Here is a 12,321-nt window from a genome sequence, read left to right on the forward strand (position 1 = left end):
GGACAGGAAAAGCTACCTAGGTGTCAGTGCATTTGATCTAGAAAACATGGCTTAAAATGGTCTTATATACTGCTATAAATAAAGATACTGTGTTAAATTTGACGATTCTAGTTGTTTTTCTAATCCAGACATGTGGGTTTTTCATGAATGGACAGTCTTCTTCCAGGTTTCGCGTGTAACCCATCGTGTCCACTTAAACTGCCCATTTAAACACAAATAAATTGTGAGTGATTTTGCAACAGCGGTCATTTTTCTGAAACACTCTGCCTTGCATAATTACTTTGATTCCAAAATGTGCCTGTGAGAGGATAAAAAGATATTCCAAAAATAGTAGCGTGTAATTTTCATGTCCTTTTTACCATGTTGCATGCAGATTTTTGTATAAAAAATAATATAAAAATATATATAAAAATGTGTTTTATCTGAAAAATACTCTTTTATCTACTAATATTTATTTTTTTAAATAGACCCAAAGTGCTGCCAAACTTGCTTCATAACATTAGTCTACATCTGATTTGAATTTGTAGCACCTCTGTCCTGTTTTTAGGGACCAGTTTCATAGAAGCAGCCATATTCATCTCAGCCAGAAATATAAGGACTGCAAATCTTCAATGACTTATTCACCATTCTATATATGTTAAATGTTATTCGTGCAGCAAGAGATCAAAATCCTCCTGACTGGACAGTCTACTGTTGTAGATTATCTTGTAGTGACTGCCAGAGAATATCTGGGGAACAGTCCAACTATTTACTCTAAGCTTGCTTAGTCTGTAAATCCATATTCAGGCCAACAGTGTTTTTGGAAACTTGTTATTTTGCTGTTAAATGTTTCTACAAACATGTCCAGATTCTAGTCTTTTTTTCCCCATCCCTCTCCGTCACACAGATACTCCTTTATGTCCTTATAGCCTGCCTGGTGCTGTGTTAATTCAGGACATTTGTTAATTTAATTTGTGCCATTTAAAGTGACTTAAACCTTCAGTAAATGCCACGTCTCTCCATTGACGCACTGACTCTGATTGATATGAAGTTCTAAGGGTTCAGATGCAGGACTTGTTCGAGGTCCTGCATGGCATATGAGATGAGAACAGAACAGACAAGCGCTGGCACATCAGACAAGACAGGCAGGTTGATGTTGGTAGAAACACCGAAGCTGTCAAAGGGTAGAAACAAGAGATGTAGACATTACTCAGCACAAAAAGTAAAACCTGCATATGAAGTCTGTCGAAAATCCTGAACCTCAGACCATATAATAACAACAGATATATTCCCAAATGAAAACTGGACTTTTCAGATTTTTGTTGGTTTGTCGGAAAAGTCTCGATGTATTGGATTGTTGTCTTCTGTGGCTATGTTTTAGCCAATGATTTAAGAGTAACAGTATAATATGTATAATACATCACCCTGGATTAATGGTTAAACTGTTAAATAGTTAAATAGTGACTGACCTTCTTTACCCTCCTTCATCTATACACAGACAGCTGGTAATACTGCGAGCTATTAGCAACATATATAAGGTTTTCTCTATATATACAGCATATTTATCTACAGTTTTAACCCATAAAGACCCAAACAGCCACTGACGACCAAAATCATTAACTGATATAAAAAAAAGAATTAACTGTTGATCCACTAATCTTATCAATACATGTAAATAATTGGTGTAAAATACAGTTTGTTGTCTTTTCATGGTCATCAGATATGACCCATTTGGACGTTCAGAGGCTCTGTAGTTACCATGGAAACACGGTCATCTTCTACAATGATAGATTTTGCAGAAAAAGTCACTTTTTCTTAAGTTTTATCTATTTATGATATAATAATCCTCAACTTTAATCTGAGCTTTAATGAACATCTACATGATTAGGAGTGTGCATTGGCAAGAATTTGGCGATACGATACAAATCATAATACTAGGATCACGATATATCATGATACTGTTAAAAAGGCAATTTTTTTATTGGTTTTGTTTCTTTTTTAAAACAATAATTTCATGGAAGAATTGAATTACACCAGAAATATGCACAAATACTAAACACATTTTTATTTGATCACAACAGGATGTAATGCTATATCACAAAATGTTCCTGTGTTAAAACTGAAATTATGTTTTACAGACATTACAGTTTAAGATTCTGCTCAAATGTTCATATTCTATTAGTTCAGAACTAACATCATAACGGAACGGAACATAAAGGAACTAACATTATTTAACAAAAGAGTGTTAAATAGTAATAAATAAAACATAAACAAAAAAGAAAACCAAAAAAAAACAACAATGAACCTCTACATTACCTGCATTTGAATAAACACCTAAAAATATCAATAAAGTACTTTTTAATATCAGTACAGTATTGTGAAATGAAATATCGCGATATATTGCAGAACCGATATTTTCTTACATCCCTATACATGAACAATGAATTCAATGTAGGAAAATGCCTGATTACCACAAAAACAAAATACAGAAGATAATATTACAACGAATGGTGATAAATTATTTAAGGATGGTTAAATATAGAGAAATATTTATTTGCGAACTGACACAAAAAGTAACCCTGGGTCTTTATGGGTTAAGTCATGTTCCTACTAAAACATACTATTCTAAGCACAAGTCTCTGAAACAAAACTTTTCTCGATGTTCCCAAAACATGTTTACCAAAGACGCTAAGTTTAAGTTAAAAAAAACAGGAAACGCGCTGTTGAGGTTGTGCTGAATGTTTTTAAAAAGAAGCAAAGAGAATCCAGAACTAGGCAGGAAGCAAATACTCACAACAAAATAGGACATAAAGCCTTCGACGATTTTGAGGAAGCAACAAAAATCAAGACAACACAAAGAGTTTCTGCTATAGCTCCGAATGTGTCAGCCTTGGCACACGAGAAAATCTATAAAAGACATATGCTTCACACAGCCATGCATATCAATATATCAATAATAAATGCTGCGTTGTTGGGTAATAACTAACTGAAAGATGAATAAGTCAGGACTTTGCACACACGGTCATGTTTAAGTTTCAGGGGAATGGAGCTCAGACCCAGACGATTAGCTAAATCGACATTTCATTTAACAGAACGTTCATTTTGTTCCCACTAATTGAAAATTAACAATGTCCAACTCGAAATAAATGGCCGATAAAACCTGATTACCCCAGATTCACCGTGAGCAGCTGATGCATTTCATGTCCAATTCAGACCAGATTAGACAAACAGCCTCAGGGATGAACCTCCAAGTTGGTCTTCTTTTTTTTTAGGCAACAGAACTACACTACAAACAAAAAATTAAGGATTTTTTTTTAATTTTTGGCCTATTTTTTCAGTTGGGATTCTTGCACAGCGCTTTTTTTTTTTTTTTTAACTTTATTTTTATTGTTTATTTTATGTACATTACAAAATAAGACAAACATCGGGGACATATGCGATACATTGACTACAATAAACCTTGTGACTAACAATTGTTTTTAGTAGTGTGACGCTGAAGTGAAAATTGTCAATTTCTTCCATTTATCATGACACTGTTCTTCTTCAGTCCTCAGTCTATGGGTCAGAATCTCCATTTCAAATATTCCATTCACAGTTTGTATCCAGTCGTTAGTTGTAGGTGGTTCTAATCTGCATCATTTTTTGGTAATAGCCTTTTTACAGGCTGTGGCCCGAAAAAATTATATTAATATTCATCTACTATAAAAATATAATAAATCAGGACAATGGATGTTTTTTTCAACTTTTGCTCAAAGTTTAGACCCTAATGTTAATAAAAGTACATCAAAAGTGTATTTTAGTGCAAACTTTAATGTTCAAACATAATTTTTAATCTTTGTGGAGTGAAATATATGCTATTAAAAATCTCCGACACAAACAGTTAATTTATGCATATCATCGTCAATCCAGCCGAAAAAAACAGGCGAGGATAAAAAATTCTAATTTCTCTTTTAGTTTGTTACAGTTTACTCAGGCATAGTAATAAATACAATATTTTAGACAATGGGAATAGATTCTGTGAGGTCTCTAAATGTCCATAGACACCAAGAACATCCATATGAACCTTATTATTGTGAAGTAATTCTTCATTTACTTTGGGTATGTCTTTTTAGGCGTTTTTCCCCTGAAAATATGGCCAGGGTTAAACAAATATCTATCATTTTTTCTTACATTATTACCAATAATACATCCAAAATACATCACAAAACATGTTTTAGGAATTGCATAACCCAGTATCTTAACAATTGTTGAATATACATTATCCCAGAATGATGCAAGTTTAGGACATGACCAAAAGACATGTGCATAATTTACATTGATTTCTCCACATTCTCTCCAACACTTTTTACTTTTTTGTGTGTGAATTGAATTGGAACATATTTTTTTAACCCTTTCAAGGATGAATTATGAGAACTTTAGTCAAGATATTTTTCCTGAGTGTTTTTATTCCTCTTTAGGCATGAAAAAAAACAATACGATCCAGTATTTTTAATTTTTTAAATTTTTATTTTTTTTAAGGAGTTAGAAAAATGTCCACTCAGCCGGATACCATGCTTTTAATTTTTTAAGCAACAAAACATGTATTTAAAACTTAATATCAGAAAGTGATTTGGAAAACTATGCAATAAAAACATTTTTATGCTGCTTATCAGATAATTTCCCACATTTTAAGATACTCTAATAGCTATTATTCACTTCATGGAGATAATATGCAAAAAAAAACCAAAAACTGTTTTGTTTGTTGATTTACACTAAAACATGTTACTGCAGATCAGGTTGATCAAGAACAGCGTAGTTACAGCAATAGTATGAATTGCAGTGTTTGGGATGATGCAGAAGTGTCCACTGTGTTGGCTGATATGCAACTTAAACAACAAAACCCATGAATATACAAGAGAACAGCTGTCCACTGGAGTGACCACTATGCATGAAAGGGTTAATGACCAGACATAGTTTTATTTACAAATGGCAAAAATGACAAAAAAAAAAAGACCAAAAAACCCCCCAGAAATATCCTTAACTTTTTGTTTGTAGTGTTTGTACAGGATTTAGTTGGCAATTCCCATCAATTTCCCTTTAACACCGACTCAGATTCTGGCAGCTGGGAGTAATAGGCCACACTGTCAATTGAAAATGTTCATCTCTGGACGACCCAGTTGGAAAACATCAGATCAAAACTGTGTCAAACACATTGGACTCAGTGAGCTAAATTGAACCCACTCTGGTGTTTGCTGACTGATCCAGATTGAGCGCACTGCTATATCTCACACTCCTAAACATGCTCAGGTATTAAACTGATGATTTGTGTTCATTCTTGACCTCATTACTCCAAAGCCCTTTCTGCCACCTCTCTATCTGCCACACAGATTATTAGCAAGCCTTTAAACCATAACAAGACTTTTAGGCCAAAGCTTCAAATTCAATGCATTTTACTCTAACAGAGATTAAACGGTATAATCTATAGCCGGTGAAACAAACCCATATTCATTTAGGATAATCTGTGCATTTAGCCTAATATGCGTCACTTAGCATCCCGTTTTATACCATAAAAACAACAGAGGGACTCGATGTATTTTTAGCATGTATGTCCCGGGGGTATTAGGGATGTGAACCCACAAGGTCACGGTTGCTAGCTGATGCCACAGAGGAGCCTGAGCCTAATGGGATTCGACTCGGCAGGGCTTTGATGGAACACAACATTTTACTTTAAGTGAGCATGGTACATGGTGTTCTCTTTCTCACTCACACACAGAGAGGGATACATGCTGTATGGAGCTCCGGACTACCACAGCAGCCTATAGAATGATATGAGGCAGCGGATCTTTACTCACAAAACACACAGAGACACAAAACCTCTACGCTATTCTAAGCATGAAAACCTTTAGTTCTCATTTTCAACTGGAAATCTATTAGAAGACAGACTGATGAGATTCATTTCATCCTTATCGTAATTGCTTACACAACGGACAAGATACAAAGACGTGACATTCAGTATTACACAAAAACAAAACACAATCACATGCGTCCACACTAGCAGGCTTATCATGGCTGAGAGATACAGTCAGACTTACCTGAGGTCTGACTTGGGCCATCCAGTTTGGATTCACATTTTGGAATAGAACAGTCTGAAAAGAAACAGAGACATGGACAAACGTGAATAAAGGCTGTTAAAGAAAAACTATAATAAGCATCAGCAGAAGATATTCTTAAGTAGGGGTGTGTATTGGCAAGAATCTGGCGATACGATACAAATACCAATCCTACGATCACGATACGACATATCGCGATATATCACAATTAGGGGTGTAAGAAAATATCGGTTCTGCAATATATATTGCGATATTTCATTTCATAGTACTATATCGATATTAAAAACTGCTGTATTGATATTTTTAGGTATTTATTCAAATACAGATATGGCAGAGGTTCATTTTTGTTTTTTGTTTTTCTTTTTTGTTTATATATTATTTATTATTATTTAACACCGTTTTACCTTCAATCTTTACAAACGCTGCCTTCAGATTGATCTCTCACACCTTCACCCTACTCTTTTTTATTATTGTTTAGGTATTGTTTTTTGTCGTAATTTGTTCTGTCTACCAATTATTGTCACATTTGATACATCTAGGTAATGTCTAATACAGGGTGACCCAAAAAAACGGGAATTTTTGAAGTGCGTACTGGCAGACATGAGCAAGTGGCAGCACTGCGAGACAGTGACCTTGAGCAAGTAAACACACCCCCATTTTAGTAACCACTGGCGGCTGTGCGAGAATTGTTCGGTAACCGTGTGATCTCAAGATTCGGTAACGTTCCCTGGCCCCCTAGATCGCCAGATTTGTCCGTTTGTGTTTTTTTCTTGTGGGGCTATCTCAAGAGTAAAGTGTACATGACTCGACCAAGAACTCTGGATGAGTTAAAACAGAGAATTCAGGATGAAATTCACAGTATCCCAGCTGAGATGTTGCAGCGGTCAGTGAGGAATCTCAACAGCAGATTTCAAGAAAGCATTCGTACAGGAGGACGCCATCTACAGGAAGTAATGTTTAAAAAATGAAAATTCCATCATTGTTTCTTAAATGGCATGGTTTAAGGTTTCAATTAGTATGAATAAAATATTTTTCTTCCATCACTCTTGGTTTTATTGGATTGTTAAAAAGTTCCCGTTTTTTTGTGTCACCCTGTATTTAAAAGTAAGCACAGGTATCTACAAGCTATGACTTTAGTTTATATATATATATATATATATATATATATATATATATATATATATATATATATATATATATATTACATTTATTTTTATGTTCTTCTATTTCCATTAGCTCAGTTAATATTCTTGTACATCACAGATTTGATACTGCTAGTACTTATTTGATTTTCTACTGCTCAGAGACTGTTATGGTGTTCTCGTTTCTGCTGTTGCCCCTTCTCAGAGGGCCTTGGGGTTGGATTGGGCATGGGGGAAAATGATATAAAAGGCAATGTATAATGAATGCACTGTAATTCTGCTCCTTTATATGTACTGTTACATTGCTCATAAAAAGATACATAAATACCCAGCGACCCGGCCCAAATAAATTAATTAATTAAATTAAATTAAATTAAATTAATAAATAAATAAAAAATAAATAAATAAACACTGTTTTATTAAATGATGGTTATTTGAAGCATCCTAAAAGCACTTTTTACTGTAGGACAGTGGCAGATGTTTGTTTCTTTGGAAACTAGGAGAATTAGAAAAATTTTGTGATATAGCATTAGATCCTGTTGTGGTCAAATAAAAATGTGTTTAGTATTTGTACATATTTCTGGTGTAATTCAATTCTTCCAGGAAATAATCTTAAAAAAAACGAAACAAGCAATAAATTGCTTTTTTAACAGTACCATGATATATCGTGATATATTGTATCGTGATCCTAGTATTGTGATTTGTATCGTATTGCCAGATTCTTGCCAATACACACCCTTAGACATGATACTGATAACAATGTGATATTTTCTAAGACATTATTTCATGGAGAAAACTAAAGTGCAGCATTTGGATAAATTATGTTTTAACATGCCTTATGCTTGCCTATGCCTAACATGCTTTACCACTACAAAAAACACACACATAAATAAATAAATAAATAAAGTTTTACAGACATTACAGTTTAAGATCCTGCTTAGATGTTCATATTCTATTTGTTGTGAAAAGAATGTATAATGTTCAGTCCCTGAATCATCCAACATCAGAACATTATTTTTGTGCATTCCCAATAAAAAAAAAAAATACAATTGCCTCTTTCAGATGGTAAAAAGTGCTTTTAGGATGCTTGAAATAACCGTTACCAGTTTTAAAAAAAAACTACATGTCTGACCTGCAATATCACAATACTACTTTTGTAGTATACAAACAACAGAGCAAAATACTCACGTGAATACAGAAATAAAAGAGCGTGATAAGTAAAAAAGAAAAACAAAAAACAAAGATGAATCTCCGCCATGTCTGCAATTGAATAAACACTTAAAAATATCAATACTTTTTAATATCAATTCTGTATTAAGAAGTGAAATATCACAATATATTGTGGAACCAATATTTTCTCACACCCCTGTTCCTGAGTATCAATCTTTTTTTTTTTATATTGGCACTGACACATATGCTTTACTCCCAAATGATATTTTAATAGTAATGTTGTATTTTAACACAAAGGAAGTTAAACTACACTTTATAGTACAAAATCCTAGTACTAGTAATATATTATATAAAGCTATTTACCACAACTTTAAGTTGTCTGCTATAATTAACCCATAAAGACCCAAACACCCACTGATGACCAAAACCATCTATAGATATAAAATGTTTAATACCTGTTGATCCTCTAATTCTATCAATACATGGAAATAATTGGTGAAAAATACAGTTTGTCATCTTTTCATGGTCATCAGACATGGCCCAATTGGATGTTCAGAGGCTCCGTAGTTACCGTGGAAACACTGTCATCTTCTACAACATTGAGTCACCAGTAAAATCCATGGAGTTGGATCAATGACAGTGGATCGACACACTGGGTTTATGTTCAGTTACTGATATATTTTACAAAAAAAGTCACATTTTCTTCAGTTTTCTCTGTTTCTTATTCAATAACCTTTGAATTTACTCTGAAGTTTAATGAACATCAACATGATCAACGGATTAGATATAAGAAAATCCTTATATACACTGAAAAGACACCATATACAGAGGATAATATCATAATAAATGGTGATAAATCACTTGAGAAAGGTTAAAGAGAGTGAAAAATTGCAACAAACGTAGCACTGGGTCTTTATGGGTTAACAAAGAAAACAATCGCATGAGTAGCCTGTCAGAAGGAGTATAAAATGAGAATAATAATAATCCTCAACTTCAATCTGAGCTTTTATGAATATCTATATGATCAGTACATTAAATATTGGAAAATACCCGATTTATACTTAAAAATGCAAAATACAGAGCATAATATTAGAATAAATGGTGGTAAATCACTTAAGAAAGTGTAAAAATAGAGAAAAATTCCACAAAAGTAGCACTGTGTCTTTATGGGTTAAATATCTAAGTGTCCTTAATAAACTGCATTAAACCCATGTGTGTGCTACACAAGTTCAAAAGAGATTTAGTCCACCCTTAGGTATTTAAGATGTGTTATCACAACAGGACATTTTTCAATAAACTATTCAGTCAGTGGAATAAAAGCATCAGATCTTCTGTATCCAGCTCTAGCTAAAGGACTGCCCTGCAGCCCAATAAATCTGTAACCCATCACTCACCATTTAGTAGAAGTCAGAGCTTTGTGATTACAGCACAAATGAAAGAGTATAGTACAAATGAGAGAGCACCTTTGATCTGAGAAAATGGATAGTCCCTCCCTTTACACACCATAGGATATGATACACACAGGGATGTAACGATTACCAGTATAATGATAAACTGCGGTAAAATTGCAGACGGTTAGTATTACCACTTAAATTCTAATTATCATGATAACCGTGTTTGATTACTGCATTTTTAGTGGAAAAAACGCCTATGTAAAGATTTGCTTTTATGTCAAATATTTGAGTATAGTTTTAATTTATTACAATTTTGATTTTCTATACCTAATATTTGGAACCTATATTCACTTTTAAAGTCTTTGAAAAGGTTCGTTAAACATCTTTGTGTTATTTATGCAATAGATTAGATACATTTTTCAAATCGGATTTTATATATTTTTTGTGTTTCTTTGTTCTTTTGTGTGGATATAGTAGGTTAAAGTGAAAAAAATAATAGGCAGATGATATAGATGAAGTTGTGCTGGAAAAAAAAAGATCCCAAACATGGGTATAGTAAACATTTGTTTGTATAGTATATAAAGACAAAATCAGAAGTACTGAAAAATGGGCAAAATAGACTCAGACCACTAAGGGTTAATATTTGAATGTTTCTGCAACAGAAGGTACATTGTGCCAATTATTTTATTTATTTATTTATTTTTAAATACAACTTGGTTAAATCATTTCAGTGTGTGTATTAGTACTTTTTGAACATTTTGAGCACAATTTCAATAATACCGTGATAATAATGATAACCGTGATAATTTTGGTCACAATAACCGTGATATGAAATTTTCATATCGTTACATCCCTAGTTGAATTCATATGAAACTGACTTTATAGATTGCCAGTGACCCAGAATGGATCTCATTACATTTTGGGAACAGTAGGTCAAAGTTCAAATTTTTTTTGTACCTGGCACCACCTGTTATTGTAGATTCAACTAATTATTTTTGTACCAATGAATAGCGATTATGCAAAATAATTACCTCAAAGTTACGTCAAATAATAATAATATGGCAAATATATAATAATTGTGATAGGCTGACTCCTACATAATATTTCTTCATTTGCAGACTATGAATAATCATTTATAAATATATATTTTCATTTCATTTTTCAAATCGTATTTTATATATTTTTTGTGTTTTTTGTTCTTTTATGTTGATGTAGTAGGTTAAAGTGAAAAAAAAAATAATAGGCAGATGATATAGATGAAGTTGTGCTGGAAAAAAAAAAGATCCCAAACATGGGTATAGTAAACATTTGTTTATATAGTATATAAAGACAAAATCAAAAGTACTGAAAAACGGGCAAAATAGACTCAGACCACTAAGGGTTAATATTTGAATGTTTCTGCAACAGAAGGTACATTGTGCCAGTTATTTTATTAATTTATTTATTTTCAAATACAACTTGATTAAATTATTTCAGTATGTGTATTAGTACTTTTTGAACATTTTGAACACAATTTCAGTAATACCGCGATAATAATGATAACCGTGATAATTTTAGTCACAATAACCGTGATATGAAATTTTCATAATGTTACATCCCTAGCTACACACATATAAAAGCATACGCTGCCTGTAAATGTAATCACTTGCAGATTTCCTGATAATCAAAATGTCTATAATGATCCTCACTATAGATGTTTAAATGTATTTTCTTTCTCTTCTGTCTCCCTACCAGCACAGACACACTAACATGCACACTCATGCGTGACTCTCAGAACACCAGCTGATAAGGGAATGAATCATTTAAAGATACCAAGTACAGTAGATTTCTGTATCTCTAACGCCTGAGGAATCATCTTCAGCAGGATGTAATGCTAAGAATATTCAGTCAAACTTCGGAAGACGCTCTCTGCGTTGGCTGTTATTCAACATTTATAAGAAAAAAAAAAAAAAATCCAGCGCTACTCTGTGCTTCACTATCGATTGTAGATTGATTTACTTATATTGACTCTTCATTTTGAGTGCGCATCGGTGACTCAAATCTTATTTTCACTGACTGTTGGGTGGGACACTATAGTGGCAAGAAAATACAGGATACAGAGGAGACGAATGAGGGACAGGGGCAGCTTAGCTCCTCTCTGCCCTGGCTTCTCCTGGCTGCCTTTCTGAAAAGAACAGCCTGGCATATGCTGCTGCCTAGTGAGGATTACAGTAAGCACCTGTTCACACACTGTATGTTTCATTTTATACAGTGCAGAGTGGATAAAGTGTTTGGGCCGGAGAAGAAAGCTCATCCTCCAGCATTCCTTTAAGGGCATATTTCTTTCCGACAAAAATATTTCTTGTGCAACGTGCAAACATTTTAGCTATTTTTAATATCCATAATGTGCTGGACTACACACTTAACAGACACTAAAACAACACTGAGCATCAATAGTGCAACTAATAGTGTTTCTACTAAGACAGTACACATTTAAAAGTAAGCCTGTACAGTTCAATGGGGTGTTACGTTTGGTCTTCAACCTATTTTATCTGAAGCCAGAGAGGC

The 12,321-nt window shown here is 33.4% G+C and overlaps 1 protein-coding gene across 1 annotated transcript in view; it reads right to left on the reverse strand.

Moving 5' to 3' along the window:
• The window catches only part of LOC115436406 (triple functional domain protein), a 219,124-nt gene that overhangs the window by 183,248 nt on the left and 23,555 nt on the right, over positions 1-12,321 (reverse strand). The window contains 1 exon segment of the mRNA XM_075353522.1: positions 6,051-6,104. Within this exon segment, the coding sequence (XP_075209637.1) occupies positions 6,051-6,104 (54 nt within the window).

Source organism: Sphaeramia orbicularis, chromosome 16, assembly GCF_902148855.1.
Source record: "Sphaeramia orbicularis chromosome 16, fSphaOr1.1, whole genome shotgun sequence".
Classification (NCBI taxonomy): Eukaryota; Metazoa; Chordata; class Actinopteri; order Kurtiformes; family Apogonidae; genus Sphaeramia; species Sphaeramia orbicularis.